General features: G+C 46.5%; 1 protein-coding gene across 6 annotated transcripts; it reads left to right on the top strand.

Moving 5' to 3' along the window:
* Positions 1 to 223: 223 nt before the first annotated feature.
* On the top strand, positions 224 to 18217 carry LOC129137435 (nuclear pore complex-interacting protein family member B15-like). Of its 6 annotated transcripts, none has more exons than XM_054669232.2 (8): positions 3159 to 3180; positions 4394 to 4523; positions 7300 to 7482; positions 10792 to 10891; positions 11055 to 11199; positions 15285 to 15345; positions 15455 to 15490; positions 16841 to 18160. In XM_054669232.2, exons 6-8 carry the CDS (start codon positions 15289 to 15291, stop codon positions 18098 to 18100), a joined length of 1353 nt encoding a protein of 450 aa, XP_054525207.1. In that variant the 5' UTR covers positions 3159 to 3180; positions 4394 to 4523; positions 7300 to 7482; positions 10792 to 10891; positions 11055 to 11199; positions 15285 to 15288; the 3' UTR covers positions 18101 to 18160. The 6 variants fall into 6 exon arrangements, with proteins under 6 accessions (XP_054525203.1, XP_054525204.1, XP_054525208.1 ...); XM_054669231.2 differs by having other exon boundaries at positions 3165 to 3180; positions 4391 to 4523; XM_054669228.2 differs by lacking the exon at positions 4394 to 4523 and having other exon boundaries at positions 224 to 3838; positions 16841 to 18212.
* Positions 18218 to 18525: the final 308 nt, after the last annotated feature.

Below are 18525 nucleotides of genomic sequence, written 5' to 3'. Positions count from 1 at the left end.
GGAGGATCACTTGAGGCCAGGGGGTCGAGACCAGCCTGGGCAACATAAGAGAGACTCTTGTCTCTATAACAAATTTAAAAATTAGCTCACCAGGCCAGGCTCAGTGGCTCATGCCTGTAATCCCAACACTTTGAGAGGCCGAGGCAGGTGGATCACGAGGTCAGGAGTTCGAGAGCAGCCTGACCAACACGGCGAAACCCTGTCTCTACTAAAAATACAAAATTAGCCAGGCATGGTGGCACGCACCTGTAATCCCAGCTACTCGGGAGGCTGAGGTAGGAGAATTGCTTGAACCCAGGAGGTGGAGGTTGCGGTGAGCCAAGATCATGCCATTGCAGTCCAGCCTGAGCAACAGAGCAAGACTCTGTCTCGAGACAATAAAAACACACAAAAAATTAACTCGCCAGGATGGCACATGCCTATAGTCCTAGCTACTTGGGAGGCTGAGGTGGGAGGATTCCCTTCAGCCCAGGAGTTTGAGGCTGCAGTGAGCCACTATGATTGTGCCACTGCACTCTAACCTGGGCAAAAGCGAGACCCCAGGCTAGAGTGCATGATTTTGGGTCACTGCAACCTCCACCTCCCAGGTTCAAGTGATTCTCCTGCCTCAGCCTCTTGAGTAGCTGGGACTACAGGCATGTGCCACCACGCCTGGGTGATTTTTGTATTTTTAGTAGAGACAGGGTTTAGTAGAGACCATGGTGAAACCCCGTCTCTATTAAACAAATCTCTACTAACCCCATCTCTACAAAAAACAGCTGGGCGTGGTAGTGCACACCTGTAATTCCAGCTACTTGGGAGGCTGAGGCACGAGAATCATTTGCATCTTGGAGGCAGAGTTTGCAGTGAGCTGACATCGCACCACTGCACTCCAGCCGGGATGACAGAGCAAGACCCTGTCTCAAAAAAAGGAAAAAGGAACAAACAACAGCAACGACAACAAAAAACCCTCTGTGTCAATCACAGCCTTCAAGCTAGGGGAGAGGCGGCCGAATTCTGCCCTCTGCTAACTAACTATAGCTTTGTGGAAATGGGTGAGTGGCATGCCCTTTTGAGCCTCAGGGCCCCATCTGTAAAATGGGCATAACCGTCATGCCCGTCTTTAAGAACAGCCTTGGGGGTAAATGAGTGGAACTCATGGAAAGATCTCAGCCCACAACCTTCCACAGAACAGGCGCTTCTCACACAGTAAGTAGCAGGAGTGCAGAGGCTGCAGGCATGAATCCAGCCAGACTGCCTGGGTTCAAGTCCCAGCTCCCACGTCTTGGTAACTATGTGGCCTCAGACAAGTTACTTAATATTTCTTTTTTTTTTTCTTTTCAGAAGGAGTTTTGCTCTGTCACCCAGGTTGGAGTGCAGTGGTGTGATCTCGGCTCATTGCAACCTCTGCCTCCCGGGTTCAAGCAATTCTCCTGCCTCAGCTTCCTGAGTAGCTGGAATTACAGGCACCTGCCACCACACAAAGCTAATTTTTGTATTTTTAGTAGAGACGGGGTTTCACCATGTTGGCCAGGATGATCTCGAACTCCTAACCTCATGATCCGCCTGCCTCAGCCTCCCAAAGTGCTGGGATTACAGGCGTGAGCCACCATGCCCAGCCAAATCTAGGGCCAGAACGTGGCTGCAGCATATAAAAAGAATTGAATTCCATACTTTTGTTAACCCTGTTTTTTGTTTGTTTGTAGTTGTTGCTGTTTTTGAGACAGAGTCTCGCTCTGTCGCCTAGGCTGGAGTGCAGTGGTGCAATCTCGGCTCACTGCAGACTCTGCCTCCGGGGTTCAAACTATTCTCCTGCCTCAGCCTCCCAAGTAGGTGGGACTACAGGTGCCCACCACCACACCCGGCTAATTTTTGTGTTTTATTAGAGACAGGGTTTCACCATATTGGCCAGGCTGGTCTGGAACTCCTGACCTTGTGATCCGCCCACCTCGGCCTCCCAAAGTGCTGGGATTACAGGCGTGAGCCACCACACCCAGCCCCTCTTTTGTTTTTGTTTTGCTTGCTTCTTAGGGTTGTTTTTCTATTTATGGTAAAGGCATTGGCTTTCCATTTGTAGCATCAATAGAATATTTCCTGTTTACAATAACCTTATGTCATAGTAAATGGTAAAGGGATTTAAAGCAGTGGTTTTCAGCTGCCAGAGGCCTGAGAGAGTTTGGGCATACTCTGTGTGATCGGGCAGAAGACCTGTGGGAAGTTTAGCAGAGGACAGGGCCAGGAAAGGTGATGGACAGTGGGGGTCTGTCCTGGTCACCAGGCCCCTGGGTCCTGCCCACCTGCTTGGAGCTCCCCACCCATCACACATGATGCTGCCAAGCCCTCTGGGTATTGTGGGCAAATACCTTAGGAGAGAAGCTGATGAACTTTGTTTCTTGAAATGCACAGATTCCTTGGACATCCCTGAGAGGTCAATCATGAAAGTCAACTTGGTTTTCTCCCCCTCATTTGGGTTCAGAATTTAAAGTCCACACACACAGGCAGTAAGATGATATAGATAAGGACATCATCACTCGGTTTCGGATGTTAAAATGTCTAGGTGGGTTAGGGGTGATTTGCGATCACACAACCTTGTGGCACAAAGAGGAATTCCCAGGCCAGAGGGAGACATTTTATTGCCATGTTATGATCTTATCATTGAGTTGAAAGGCAATCTTGTTTCATTTTGGATTCTTTCTTATGTTTATGTCTTCTAAGGGCACTTTGAATTTCCAAGCAAATAATAATTTTGAATTAGCTTTTAATCATTGACTTCTAGCACAGTTATATGATCAGAAACATGCTGTGTGATTTGATTGCTCTCAAATATATTGAGATTTGCTGGAACAAAATAAGTCAGGTTAATTTTTGTAAATGTACCATGCATGCTTAAAATGAATGTATCTACATTTGTTCCTGAGATACAGGTTGATGGACGGATGGCTACATGGATGTGATGGAGATGGTTTACTATCGGGACCTTCCGCATCCTGCTGATGTTTTGTTGCTTAGGATATGAATGGCTGAGCGGAGGCTGTAAAACCTGGCACCCTGCTTGGGTATGAGGTTCTTCCTGCCATCCTGCCATCATTTGTTTTTTATGTTTTGTCGCCAAAAGTGACCTTGAGGAACCCTGGGAGCTCAGGAAGGAAGGAGCGCCCAGAAGCAGGGACAGGGAGCTGGTTGGGGAGGACCAGAAATCAGGTTTGTGAAGGTTCCAGAGAGGACCTGTCCTTGCGAGGAGTGTGGGAGACTGAGATGGGGGAGGGGTCATTGGAATGATGCGGGCGCTACTTGGCGTTGTCCATTGTGAGGCACCACCGGGGTCATCAGGGATTGGTGGAGAGGGAGTATAAAGCCCCAGGGTTGCCAAGGGAGGGCCCAGACCGAAGAAGGTTTGGTGGATAGCAGAACCTTTTTGTCTCCCTCTAATTGCTCCTAAGCCTCACGCTCCCTTGCCCCGCGTGTCCTGTTGCTTCCCTGATCTTCTCCGTGACCTGTAGCTAAACCTTCCACCAGCGCTTGAGAACTTAATTTGAACCGGATCCTTTCCCAGACCCCTTTCTTCTTCTCCTCGTCCTCCTCCTCCACCTCCTCCAGGTGCCCAACAGCCCCCTTCTCCTCCTTTCCCTTCCCTTACTTCCCCCCTTCCCCTCCCCTTCCCCTCCCCCTCCCCTCCCCCTCCCCAACTCAGATCCGGCCCCGGTCCCCGTCCCCTTCCCTCCCCCCTGCCCTAAGCCACCTCCACCTCTGTCCTGGCCGCCTCAGGGCGCCCTGAAAGGACCAGGACATGCGGCTGCGGCTGCGGTGGTGGCTCCTCTTTTGGCTCCTGCTGGGATTTATCAGCCATCATCCCACCCCTGTGAGTAGACGCTGGACCCGCGGGGTTTCTTCCTTTTTACTGGGCTGTGTCACGCGGCATGAAATTACACAGCTCAGGCCTGTAATCCCAGCACTTTAGGGGGCCGAGGTGGGCAGATCACTCGAGTCCAGGAGTTGAAGAGTAGCCAGGGCATCATAGCGAAACCCCATCTCTACAAAAAATTCCAAAAAAGATTAGTTGGGCCTGGTGGTGCGTACCTGTTATCCCTGTTACTGGAGAGGCTGAGGTGGGAGGATCGCTTGGGCCCAGGAGCTGGACGTTGCAGTGAGCCGAGATGGCCCCGCTGCACTCTTGTCTCTAACAAACAAAATGGACCAAAACAAAGTGAAATGTCATTTGATTTGTGTCATCTGGTTTGATGACTTTTTTTTTTTTTTTTTTAGACAGAGTCTCACTCTGTCGCCCAGGCTGGAGTGCAGTGGCAAGATCTCGGCTCACTGCAACCTCTGCTTCCGGGGTTCAAGCAATTGTCCTGCCTCAGCCTCCTGAGTAGCTCAGATTACAATGCCTGGCTAATTTTTGTATTTTTAGTAGAGACGGGGTTTCACCATGTTCGCCAGGATGGTCTCCATCTCTTGACCTCGTGATCTGCCTGCCTCGGCCTCCCAGTGCTGGGATTACAGGCGTGAGCCACCGCGCCTGGCCAAAATATATAACCTTAAGTGTAAGTTTACTAACTTTGGAAAGTACATACACCAGCATAAACCAACCCCCTTTCAAGATCTACATTATTTTATTTATTCACTTATTTTTTTGAGACAGTTCCTCCCTTGTTGCCCAGGCTGGAGTGCAATGGGGCAATATCAGCTCACCGCAACCTCTGCTTCCCAGGTTCGAGCGATTCTCCTGCCTCAGCCTCCCGAGTGGCTGGGATTACAGACATGTGCCACCACTCCCAGCTAATTTTGTATTTTTAGTAGAGATAGGGTTTCTCCATGTTGGTCAGGCTGGTTTTGAACTCCCGACCTCAGGTGATCCGCCCGCCTCGGCCTCCCAAAGCGTTGGGATTACAGGCGTGAACCACCGTGCCCAGCCAAGATCTACACTATTATGTCACCCCAGAAAGTGAACTCTCACTCTTCCCAGCCAGTCTCTTTCTTATCATAGGTTAGCTTGCTTATTCTGGAATTTCGCGTATACAGATGCATGCCATGCCATAGGTACTCTTTTGTGTCTGCTTTGTTCTGCTCAACACCATGTTTCTGAAATCATTACCATTGTTGTATGGTTCTCTAACTCCATCATTTCCATTTCAGACTCAGCATATGCTGAGTTCAACCTGATGAAGGGCTATCTCTGTTTAATTCACCATCTTGAAAGAAACATTTAAAATTGAGATGTTTTCAAGAATATATAGTTAAATCCTGAGGAATCGATGTAGAAATGTTATCACAAGCTGTCTGAACTTACTCAGGGGAAGTCTTCGTCTTCACTCACATAAGAGTCTAATGGAATTAATATCAACAATCTTAGAGAAATCCCACACTATTCATGCCATTTTCATGATCTCCACCTTGGTAATTTTTTTTTGAGACAGAGTCTCGCTCTGTCACCCAGGCTGAAGTGCAGTGGTGCGATCTCGGCTCACTGCAACCTCTGCCTCCCGGGTTCAAGTGATTCTTCTACCTCAGCCTCCCAAGTAGCTGGAACTATAGGCGCGTGCCACCATGCCCTGCTAATTTTTTGTAATTTTAGTAGAGATGGGTTTCACCGTGTTAGCTAGGATGGTCTCAATCTCCTGATCTCATGGTCCACCCACCTCGGCTTCCCAAAGTGCTGGGATTGCAGGCGTGAGCCACCACGCCCGGCCCACCTTGTTAATTTTTAAGCACTAAAATTTGATACTTATTTGTGAATGAAGTAATCTCTTCATTGTATTTTTTTTTTTTACTTATGCTGAGCTTTAAATGACAAAGATTCATATAATCCAAGAGAGAAGTATTATTTAGAGGGATTCTTTTACCATGTGATATATAATAAATGCACCCAATGTTATACATCAATTTAAAAAACAAGTAAATAACTTTAAAGAAAAGATAACTACTGGCCAGGTGCAGTGGCTCACACCTGTATTCCCAGCACTTTGGGAGGCCGAGGCAGGTGGATCATGAGGTCAGGAGTTGGAGACCAGCCTGGCCAAGATGGTGAAACCCTGTTTGTACTAAAAATACAAAAATTAGCCGAGTGCGGTGGCAGGCGCCTGTAATCCCAGTTACTCAGTAGCTGAGGCAGGAGAATCGCTTGAACCCGGGAGGCGGAGGTTGCAGTGAGCTGAGATCATGCCACTGCAATCTAGCCTGGGTGACAGAGCAAGACTTTGTCTCCAAACAAAAAGAAAAGATAATTACTTTATACTTAGCTTGTCTTAGCCATGAGTGACGGGCTGCATGTGGCCCAGGACAGTTTTGAATGCAGTTCAACACAAATTTGTAAACTTTCTTAAAACATTAGGAGATTTTGGCCAGGTACAGTGGCTCATGCCGGTAATCCCAGCACTTTGGGAGGCTGAGGCGGGCAGATTACCTGAGGTCAGGAGTTCGAGACCACCCTGGCCAACATGGCAAAACCCCATCTCCACAAAAAAGACAAAAATTTGCTGAGTGCATTGTCAGGCACCTGTACTCCCAGCTACTCAGGAGGCTGAGGCAGGAGAATCACTTGAACCTGAGAGGCAGAGGTTGCAGTGAGCCGAGACCATGCCACTGCACTCCAGCGTGGGTGACAGAGTGAGACCCCATCTCAAAAACAACACGAAAACAAAAACAAAAACAAAAACAAATGGCTGGGCACGGTGGCTCACACCTGTAATCCCAGCACTTTGGGAGGCCGAGGCAGGCAGATCGCCTGTCAGGAGTTCAAGGCCAGACTGGCCAACATGGTGAAACCTCATCTCTACTAAAAATACAAAAATTAGTCGGGCATGGTGGCAGAGACCTGTAATCTCAGCTACTCGGGAGGCTGAGGGAGGAGAATGGCTTGAGCCCAGGAGCTGGCGGTTGCAGTGAGCTGAGATTGCACCACTGCACTCCAGCCTGGGCGACTGAGTGGAGCGGAACTCTGTCTGCAAAAAAAAAAAAAAAAAAAAAAAGAGTTTTTTTTTAGATCATCAGCTATTGTTAGTGTTAGTGTATGTTATGTGTGGCTCAAGACAACTTTGCTTCTTTTAATATAGGCAGGGAAGTCAAAAGATTGGATATCCCTGCTTTATACCAAGAAAGACAGCACCCCACATTTGCAATGCCTAAAAACACTACCAGCCATCTGAAAAACATGAGACTTCTAACTTCTGTTCTTTTTTGTAGCAGTGGAATCCCACGGTGATATCTGAGGGATGTGGTTACCTTTTGGAGGAGGTTGACGGTTTCTACGGATGATTCTTTCTGAGTGAAATATTGTCGGTGTCATTGACCTTTTCATTATTTCAACTATTATTATTCCAGGTTATCAATACTCTGGCTGTCTATCGTCATCGTGAGACTGACTTTTGTGGAGGAGTTCGAGACCACCCTGGCCAACATGGCAAAACCCCATCTCCACAAAAATTGGATAATTTGATAATTATCATTATTGGGTTTCTGAGACCTTACACATTTACCATTCTCTTCTGCACAAATTACCTTTGTGTGAGTATACTAACTTTCTGTAGAGGTATACTTGTAATCACAAATAAGAATAAATTATATAAAACAATTCACATTTCTGGACTTCATTATGAATATGTGGTTTTACCCAAACAATCAGGGAAATGATTTATTAGCATAAGAATTATGAAAATGTCTGCCATTTACATTATGAAAATTAAATAGGTCAGTGTTTGTTTAATAGAATGTCAACAGAGCTTTTGGTCAAAAATAAGTTTTTTTAACCTTTGTGCTATTTATCACAAATGGAGTATGAGGTTTCGTCACTTAAATAGGAAATTCTTTCTAAACTCTTCTGCTTTATAGTTCTATCGTATGGGTGGAAGGAAAGCTTCCAATCTCCTCTCTGAAGATTCACTGCAGAAATGAGCTGACAACAGACAGCTTAACAGGAGAAGAAAAACATAGAACAGGCATAAACATGGGAACCAGCTGAAAAATGAGACTGCTAGAAGGGCCAGATGGTTGATGCTTAAAGAGCACCCTCTTGTGAGGGGAGAGGGAGATAGATGGAGATGTAGGCCATTTAGAGGGGCAGCAAATGATTTTTAGGGGAAATGAAAGAGGCCAAGGAACAAACAATTGGCCTGAGACAAAGTTCCTCTGAGGTCATAGGGACGAGGTGACAAACTGCCGGAAGGTGAAGGGCAGAACTGCACTGCGTCTCATGATGCAGAGAAAGCCCCAGAGAATCTCTTAGAACTGCCCTCCAAGAGAATCAATGAAAAGTGTGTCTGGGCAGGGTAATTTTGAATGACATCATTCAAAGTGCATGTTCCCACTTGCAACTGGAGAGAGATCAGTATGTCAAAAGTCTGTACTTGGTAAGAATTTGGCTGCTAAGTTGTGCCATAATTTGTCTTTTGAGCCTTTTTTCCTTTGGGTAAGTTGAGCTCTACATTTTGTCTTGCCATTCATGACAGTAAAAATGTGGTCGTCTGGGGGCTGAACCTCCTTCTGAACAATGATCCAAGATAAAAGTACTAATACCACAATGCTTTTTTATATTCAAGGGAAGAGGAAGTATGTTTCAGTTTTACCACCTAGATAATTACACGTCATTTGGCACTGCCTTTCAAGATATGTAGAAAACAGAAAATATATGAGTTATGAAGATATCTAGGCACATTTAACATTCTCTATGCCACTTAGTCCTGAACAGAGAATTTTCGGTATAAATTGGAGGAAGCTTTTGTTTTTTTTTTTCTTTTCTTTTCTCACCCCCGAGACGAGTCTCCCTCTGTTGCCCAGGCTGGAGTATAATGGTGTGATCTCGACTCACTGCAACCTCCACCTCCTGGCTTCAAGCGATTCCCCTGCCTCAGCCTCTCAAGTAGCTGGGATTACAGGTGCCCACCACCATGCCCAGCTAATTTTTGTATTTTTAGTAGAGTCGGGGTTTTACCATGTTGGCCAGGCTAGTCTCAAAACCCGACCTCAAATGATCCACCCGCCTCAGCCTCCCAAAGTGCTGGGATTACAAGCGTGAGCCACCACGTGAGCCAGGGGAAGTTGTTAAATTTACCACTTTTTAACAATTCCATTTAGGAAAGTTCAGTTGAGCTGTTGGACTTGGACAACTTCGCACCTCTCATCTTTGTCCTTGTCATCTAGTCATCTATACCATTACCTCCTAAGCAGGGACATCATGGGTGCCATGAAGCATTCATGTGTGATGGCATTTCTTTGCTTGTCATTTCTTCATGTGTTTAACATTTCTCCTAGCTCCAAACTGGGCCAGCTACCTTTCCTATGAAATCTAGCAGTAGTTGTGGGATTGACGTGGTTGCTCATTTCATCTTTTTAGATTACCCATTGTTTCTCTCAAAATCCTAGTACATGATTTTTTTTTTTTTATCCTATGTGCAGAAATCAGGAAAAAACAAATTCTACAAAGAATTTGAAAGATACTATTTCAGGCCAGGTGTGGTGGCTCATGCCTGTAATCCCAGCACTTTGGGAGGCTGAGGCAGATGGATCACTTGAGGTCAGGAGTTCAAGACCAGATGGGCCAACATGGTGAAACCCCATCTCTACTGAAAAGACAAAAATTAACCAGGCATGGTAGCAGGCACCTGTAATCCCAGCTACTTGGGAGGCCAAGGCACAAGAATCACTTGAATCTGGGAGGTGGAGGTTGCCGTGAGCCAAGGTAGCGCCACTGCACTTCAGCATGGTTGAGAGTGACACTCCATCTCAAGAAAAAAGTCATTTCAATGACTACCTCAGGAGATTCATAGGTATCTGACCCACATCTGAGATGGGATTTGCATTGCATTTTCGCTATGATGAGAACAAATATTTAATATCTTAGAAGATTAAAAGCATACTGTGATAATATGGAAATCTTGGTGGGAATTCAGTCATTAGTGAGAATGTTTTGCATTAAGTTCAAACCAGCCTCAACGAAGCTGATGTGAGGGAAGGGAAAGTGAACTCTGAGTAGAGCAGGGACAGAAGGAAGATGCTCCAGTGCAGATCAGGAAGGAGCAGGGGGTGAAATGTTACAAATTCTAGAACTCAGAGAGCTGAAGGTAATTACTTCCTTTTCAAGTTGTGAAACACGTTAACCTGTGGTAAAATACTTATAAGATGATAGTAACCATCTAACCATGTTGAAGTGTACAGTTCAGTTGTGTGAAGTATATTCATGTCTTTTTTTTTTTTTTTTTTTTTTGAGACGGAGTCTCACTCTGTCACCAGGCTGGAGTGCAGTGGTGAGATCTTGGCTCACTGCAACCTCTGCCTCCTGGGTTCAAGCAGTTCTCCTGCCTCAGCCTCCCGAGTAGCTGGGACTACAGGCGTGCATCACCATGCTCAGCTAATTTTTGTATTTTTAGTAGAGATGGAGTTTCACCATGTTGCCCAGGATGGTCTCCATCTCTTGACCTTGTGATTCACCCGCCTCGGCCTCCCAAAGTGCTGGGATTACAGGAGTGAGCCACCGTGCCAGCCTCATGTCATTCTTGTGTGTGTGTGTGTGTGTGTGACAGAGTCTCATTCTGTCGCTCAGGCTGGAGTGCAGTGGTGTGATCTCGGCTCACTGCAACCTCCGCCTCCCAGCTTCAAACGGTTCTCTGCCTCAGCCTCCCGAGTAGCTCGGATTACGGGCGCCCGCTGCCATGCCCAGCTAATTTTTGTATTTTTAGTAGAGACGGGGTTTCACCATCTTGGCCAGGCTGGTCTTGAACTCCTGACCCCGTGATCCACCTGCCTTGGCCTCCCAAAGTACTGGGATTATACGCATGAGCCACCGTGCCCAGCCGTCATTCTTATATTATTATTTCCTAGGTGTCTTTCCTGAAGACTATCTTCTGTTCTCGAAATGGACATGATGGATCCACGGATGTACAGCAGAGAGCCTGGAGGTCCAACCGACGTAGACAGGAAGGTATGGCTCTCTTGGAGTCCCCATAGTGTGGAAATGAGTTTGCCCTGGAAAGGGAAAGAACAGCTTCTTGCCCTCAGGTTTCTCACCTTCTCTTCTCCTCACTCTCACCAAGGGCTGAGGTCCATTTGTATGCACACAAAGAAAAGAGTTTCTTCCTTTCCAGGAAATAAAATTGGCCTGAAAGACGTCATTACTCCATGGAGACATGTGGAAAGAAAATTTAGAGCGAAAATCCATAAGAGGAAGGTGACAACGAAAATCAACCATCATGACAAAATCAATGGAAAGAGGAAGACCGCCAGAAAACAGTAAGATGTGCCTTGACACAAATACTGTTGTATGAACCATGTGCCAATCAAAGTAGACAACTGTAAAGTCCTTGAGAATATTTTCTACAATATTTGTGGCACATTCAGTGGGTTCAAAATTGAGTTTGTCCTTTCTGCTTCATTAGTTTAAGCTGTATAATTCCTTTCCCTTCCTACATTCTTGTTTGTCATTTTTTCGGGGGAAGAGGAGTTGCTAGTACTGGCATTGGTTTTCCTTTCTCTGTCTTTTTTTTTTTTTTTTTTTCCTGAGATGGAGCTTTGCTGTTGTTGCCCAGGCTGTAGTGCAATGGCACAATCTCAGCTCACTGCCTTTTGGGTTCAAGCAATTCTCCTGCCTCAGCCTCCCAAGTAGCTGGGATTACAGGTGCCCACCACCACGCCCAGCTAATTTTTGTATTTTTACTAGAGATGGGGTTTCACCATGTTGTCCAGGCTGGTCTCGAACTTCTGACCTCAGGTAATCCACCTGCCTCAGCCTCCCAAAGTGCTGGGATTAGAGGCGTGAGCCACCACAGCCAGCCTTTTTTTTTTTTTTTTTAATTTTGAGATAGAGTTTCGCTCTGTCGCCCAGGCTGGAGTGCTATGGTGCAATCTTGGCTCACTGCAACCTCTGCCTCCCAGTTTGAAGCAATTCTGCCTCAGCTTCCCGAGTAGCTTGGATTACAGGTGTGTGCCACCACATTTGGCCAAATTTTTTTTTTTTTTTTTTGAGACAGAGTCTCACTCTGTCACCCAGGCTAGAGTGCAGTGGCATGATCTTGGCTCGCTGCAACCTCCACCTCCAAGGTTCAAGCGATTCTTATCCCTCAGCCTCTTGAGTAGCTGGGACTACAGGCATATGCCACCATGCCCGGATAATTTTTGTATTTTTAGTAGAGGCGGGGTTTCACCATATTGGCCAAGCTGGTCTAGAACTCCTGACATCATGATCCGCACACCTCGGCCTCCCAATGTGCTGGGATTACAGGCATGAGCCACCGTGCCCAGCCCAATTTTTGTAATTTTAGTAGAGACAGGGGTTCACCATGTTGGCCAGGCTAGTCTTGAACTCCTGACCTCAGGTGATCTGCCTACCTCAGCCTCCCAGTGTGAGCCACCACACCCAGCCTGGATTGTTGAATTCAATGCTTGGGTCACCTCCAGATTCATTTTCACAGTCTTTCATGTTTTGGTCATATTACATTGTATTTTGCTGCCATATGACTGATCTTTTTTTGTTAAATGTGAGATACTTGTTAAAAATATTTAGCAATGAATTGAGGCCTAGTAGCATGTTATCTTGCTGCAGAAGAGATGGGAGTCTGCTTCTGGGGGATGGTCAGGGGTCCTCCATACAGGCTGCAATTGAGGTCGTCGGTGCAGGCTCAGTCCCTACAAAGGCCAGGGTATTTCCTGTCCACCTCTATTCTGATGCATGACTCTTCTGGGTCTCAACCAGAGCCAGTGGACTTCAGTATGGGTCGCTTTCATTGGCAGACCCTCAATCCACTTGTTTTCCATCTAATCCCACGCATGTGTGCAAAAGCTGCTGTGCTTCTTTGCATCTCAGTAGTTCCTTCTGGAATTCAGCAATGAAACTCAGGGAAATGGGTTCCAAATGCGAGGCTGACTTTTGTCCTGGGTTTCCTTCTCCTCCATCTTCACCTCATGTCTGTTTACTGCCATGTTAGGAATTTGATGTATTCAATCATGGGTTTCATATTCTGTTTGGTGTCCCCCATTGTTCTCATCAGAGATCAGAAGCTTCAGATGCACTTATGTCAACTCAAGAGTAGAATGCTTCCTTAGCTTCCCTCCAGAGTCAGGTTTTGTGTTTCTAGTTCCCAAGTGCACAGCAGGAGTAGTGATGTCCTCACTGGCTTCTCATTTGCATTAAACTGTGAGCTTCTGTAGCGTGGGGACAGGACCCTGCTCCCATTGCATTCTCAGCACCTCACCACACACTCCTTGTTTGAGGCCACTCCAGACAGCATGTGCTGAAGAATGCCCTGTGGTCAGAAACAAGTTCATTAACTTTCTCTTTGAAGTGTTTTCATCCCTGTTTCCTAGCGTTCTGGGAATTTTTCACATCCTTCCTATAAAACCAAGTATCAGGTGAGATCCTCAGGATCAGGACCATGAATCAAGTGGTGTGAGGGAAACACAGCAAACTTACCCTTTTTAGGCCGTTTCCTTTTTCTGCCCTCAATCTCTGTGAACTGAACCTTGTTAAAGTCAGTCAACACCAGGGTGGATGGTTTGCCGTTGTCACGTATTTTCAGGACATAACACCCTGACTTAGGAGCCATTCCGATCATTTGTAATTCAATAGATGCCCCCAGCATTCAGATTGCCTTTTCTGTCAACCAGGATCTTTAAAGTCGATGACAAGAGTTCCAGTCCTGAATCATGGCAAAGTGCAGTAGTGAACTGCGGGGTTAATGACACCATATTCTGGAACGATCTCTCTATGGCTGATGGTCTCAGTTCCGGCATCAGCCTCTGACTGAGAATCAGGTCTCACACAGGAGGAGTCAGATGAGGAGCAATCCTCTGCTTCCGATGGAGTTAGTTGTGATGAATTGGTGAGGTCTGGTTTTTCACACTGAACTAAAATGAGCTTTCGCTGTGTCAAGCACAAGACTGACCCCAGAGACACACATAGTGCACCTCATAGAAGCTTTTAATAGTCTTTATATTTACTAAAGAATAGGACTAACTATGGAACTATGAAGATGAGCTGGAAATGACAGGTGACTTGCCAGCAGGCCAGAGTGTGACTTTTTTTTGTCCCTCAATGGGAGGTGTCCATTCTCCCTTTGGTTGTGAGAATCAGTTGGTTCATTTGTGGAAAGGTTGCAGGGGGGATCTTTGAATCACAGCCTTCAGATGCCAGAAGGGCAGAGGGAATCCCACACGGGCTGGTGGATCATGTGTGTGCATTTCTCTCCCTTCTAATCTGAGGAAACTAAGCATGAAAGAATGTGAGCATGCAGAAAAGGAGAGGCAGGTATCAGAGGCAGAGGAAAATGGGAAATTGGATATGAAAGAAATACACACCTAGAAGTGAGTTCAGAAACTGAACCCCACCCTCCTGGGAAACGCCCATTGGAGTGTTGTTTTTAACCTCTGTACAATGCTTAGACCCAGTAAATGCAGAAATAGAAACAAATGGTCAGAAGACATATCGTGAGAGAGAGAGAGAGAGTTCACAAAACAGAAAACAAAGTACCTTAATATTTACCAGTGACCAAAAGATGTGAAGCAGCAAAACGTCTCCTGACCCCATTGCCAGCTAGACTGTGTGGAAGCTCGGTTCATACCAGCCATTCTAGGGGTGGGGTGAGTTGTTGTCATCCTTAGGAAAGTGTGTTGTTGTAGGATCAACCACATCCTTCAAAAGGACTATGCCTGTTTATAAGCCCAGCTGTTTCTGCCCTGTGAAACACGGTAAGGATATTAATACAAAGAGAATACAGCTTTATGATAAAAGATGCTCAATGAAGGATGAATTAGGGATATACTGAGAATGGGGAAGGAAACTATCATCTCCGAAGTCAGCAGGCAGTAAGCAAGAGGAGGAATCAATATAGCAACAGTTTGGATCAGACCGTACAGTTTTTTTGTTTTTGTTTTTGTTTTTGTTTTTCTGAGATGGAGTCTCGCTGTGTCACCCAGGCTGGAGTGCAATGACGTGATCTTGGCTCACTGCAACCTCCGCCTCCCAGGTTCAAGTGATTCCCCTGCCTCAGCCTCCCGAGTAGCTGGGATTACAGGTGCCTGCCACCACGCCCGGCTAATCTTTTGTATTTTTAGTAGAGATGGGGTTTCACCTTATTAGCCAGGATGGTCTCAATCTCCTGACCTCGTGATCCATCCGCCTCGCCCTCCCAGAGTGCTGGGACTACAGGCGTCAGCCACCGCGACCGGCTCAGACTGTACTCTTATAGCCATCTGAAATACGTTTTCTAGGTAGAGATAGATTGTGTAAGGGTACAGTTGTGAGGATAACAGAAACATGGCAGATTATTTAAAATCATCCTGAAAGTGGTGCTTTATCTGATGAAAGTGATTGTAATCCATAGGAAAATGTTTCAACGTGCGCAAGAGTTGCGGCGGCGGGCAGAGGACTACCACAAATGCAAAGTAAGGAGCTTCCTCCCCGCAGTTGCAGGATAGTTCAGTGCTGATGCAGATGATGCCACGGCTCTTAGACTCTCTCAACATTCAATTTCTCATGTGTTGGCTTTTTCAGATCCCCCCTCCTGCAAGAAAGCCTCTTTGCAACCGGGTAAGTTTGTTTGTTTTCCTTGCTTTTGAACATAGTCTGCCAGGTCAGGACATGGATACATTTTTCTCCCTACAGCTCTGTGCTCAAGCCCTGCAGAGGGAGATGGCAGAGAGAAAGGCTGCCTACAAGCATCACAGTCCCATCCCTGTTGGTAACCGTGTTGTGCAAAAACACCTTCATCCCCACCCAGTGGGGCCCCTGATCTAATATTCAAAGTGTCAGAGGTTCCATATTTGTAATAGCAAATGGGCCCTGACTGTAAATTAGTGAAGAGTGAATGTAACTTATTACCCACAGGGACAATTCCAAATGAAGGCCTTAAATGATGCTCAGCTAAGCTGGTTCTTGTGTGGCCTCTGTACCTTCAAAAGCTGCCGAGTCCTATGATTACACGTGATGGGACTTGTACACTTGAAGTGAAACACAGTTTTAAAACTTGCTTTGTTTAGAATTCCCACCTCATTTTTCCATGGACAAAAGTATTCTTTATGTCCTAGTGCACTTACAATTTGGTATTACCTGGGAGTGAAAAGAAATATTACAGCCATGCCTAACTGACTTCTTGAGGTAAGATTGTTCTGTCAGAAAACCCTCTCCCAGTTCCCCTGCAGCTCTTCAGGAATCCACATCTCTCCAGAGCTCTTTGTTCTCATGGGTGGCACCTCCAGAGTGAAGAAGATCCTTTGTCAAGAAGGGAAACAGAGGGGAAATGAGAGGGGCCTGCAGGCAGAGCTGGAATCAACTTCCACTCTGCCTCTTGCAAGCTGTGTGACCCTGGGCACAATTTCTCCTTCCTCTGGAAACCTCTGTTTTCTTAGATTTGGAGCAGGGTGGTCACACTGACCTTGCAGAGTTCTGAGAATCAGAGACAGAACATAAAAGGCCTGGAAAACATTCTCCAAAAAGAAGCTGCAACATGTGTGGACAATGGGCTTTTCATGCCTCTCTTACTGTCTGTTGACCTGGTGCAAGAAATATGCTCTGGTGATGGCTGTGAGGGAGGAATGAGGATAGACATAGACACTCCTGTGTCTCAAACATGCTTCTTTATTACTCTGTTATGACTCTGTCTTCCCTGGGGCAGGACCCCAGCCTGCCTACATTTGCAGACAGACACAGTGGCATGTGGAGACAACAGTGTGTCCCAATGACTTTTCTTTACCCCCCAGCTGTCAGCAGTACTCAGTGGAAGGGTGATATTATGACAGTGATACTGCTATTTTGAAACCTGGAGGATGGAAAGGTGCAAAAATCTATCACCAGCAACAGAAGGTGCAGACCGTGTTGGTGGCAGTAATTTTGTCCATCAAATGAATATGTGTGAAAACATTCCCTTCTTCGGCCCTACAGGTCAGAATGGCGGCAGCGGAGCATCGTCATTCTTCAGGATTGCCCTACTGGCCCTACCTCACAGCTGAAACTTTAAAAAACAGGATGGGCCGCCAGCCACCTCCTCCGACTCAACAACGTTCTATAACGGATAACTCCCTGAGCCTCAAGACACCTCCTGAATGTCTCCATCGTCCCCTTCCACCCTCAGTGGATGATAATATCAAGGAGTGTCCTCTTGCTCCTCTTCCACACTCTCCTCTTCCACCCTCAGTGGATGATAATCTGAAGGAATGTCTCCTTATCCCTCTTCCACCCTCTCCTCTTCCACCCTCAGTGGATGATAATCTGAAGGAGTGTCTCCTTATCCCTCTTCCACCCTCTCCTCTTCCACCCTCAGTGGATGATAATCTGAAGGAGTGTCTCCTTGCTCCTCTTCCACCCTCTCCTCTTCCACCCTCAGTGGATGATAATCTGAACGAGTGTCTCCTTGCTCCTCTTCCACCCTCAGTGGATGATAATCTGAAGGAGTGTCTCCTTGCTCCTCTTCCACCCTCTCCTCTTCCACCCTCAGTGGATGATAATCTGAAGGAGTGTCTCCTTGCTCCTCTTCCACCCTCAGTGGATGATAATCTGAAGGAGTGTCTCCTTGCTCCTCTTCCACCCTCAGTGGATGATAATCTGAAGGAGTGTCTCCTTGCTCCTCTTCCACCCTCTCCTCTTCCACCCTCAGTGGATGATAACCTGAAGGAGTGTCTCCTTGCTGCTCTTCCACCCTCAGTGGATGATAATCTGAAGGAGTGTCTCCTTGCTCCTCTTCCACCCTCTCCTCTTCCACCCTCAGTGGATGATAATCTGAAGGAGTGTCTCCTTGCTCCTCTTCCACCCTCTCCTCTTCCACCCTCAGTGGATGATAATCTGAAGACTCCTCCCTTAGCTACTCAGGAGGCTGAGGCGGAAAAACCACCCAAACCCAAGAGGTGGAGGGTGGATGAGGTGGAACAATCACCAAAACCCAAGAGGCGGAGGGCGGATGAGGTGAAACAATCGCCCAAGCCCAAGAGGCAGAGGGAGGCCGAGACACAATTACCCAAACCCAAGAGGCGGAGGGCGGATGAGGTGGAACAATCGCCCAAGCCCAAGAGGCAGAGGGAGGCCGAGACACAATTACCCAAACCCAAGAGGCGGAGGTTGAGTAAGCTGAGAACACGCCATTGCACTCAAGCCTGGGCAATAAGAATAAATCCGTGGGTCGAAAAAAAGAAAAAAATCAAAAAATAAAACAAAACCCACACTCCAAAAACAAACTAACAAGGAATAAATAAATAATATAAAAATAAAATAAATACTGCAGTCCTTATGTTATTGCTTTGTTTCAGTATCTGGTATGATTGCCTGAGGGACCTGAGGTTTTTAATTAATTGTAGGGTTTTTTTTTTAATCTTTAGAAGTGGTTGGTTATGTAAAATATTATTATTATTATTATTTTTTTTTTTTTTGAGACTGGGTTTTGCTCTGTCACCCAGACAGGAGTGCAGTGGCTCGATCACAGCTCACTGCAGCCTCAACCTCCTGGGCTTCAAGCAATCCTCCTGCCTCAGCCTCCCAAGTAGCTGGGATCACAGATGTGTGCCACCACACCTGGCCAATGTTAAAAAATCCTTTAACTTTTTGTAGAGATGCACTCCTGGACTCAAGCGATCCTC

The sequence above is a fragment of the Pan troglodytes genome, chromosome 18, assembly GCF_028858775.2.
Source record: "Pan troglodytes isolate AG18354 chromosome 18, NHGRI_mPanTro3-v2.0_pri, whole genome shotgun sequence".
Classification (NCBI taxonomy): Eukaryota; Metazoa; Chordata; class Mammalia; order Primates; family Hominidae; genus Pan; species Pan troglodytes.
The sequence above is the reverse complement of the archived record's forward strand: the minus strand, read 5'-3'. Positions and strand labels throughout refer to the sequence as shown.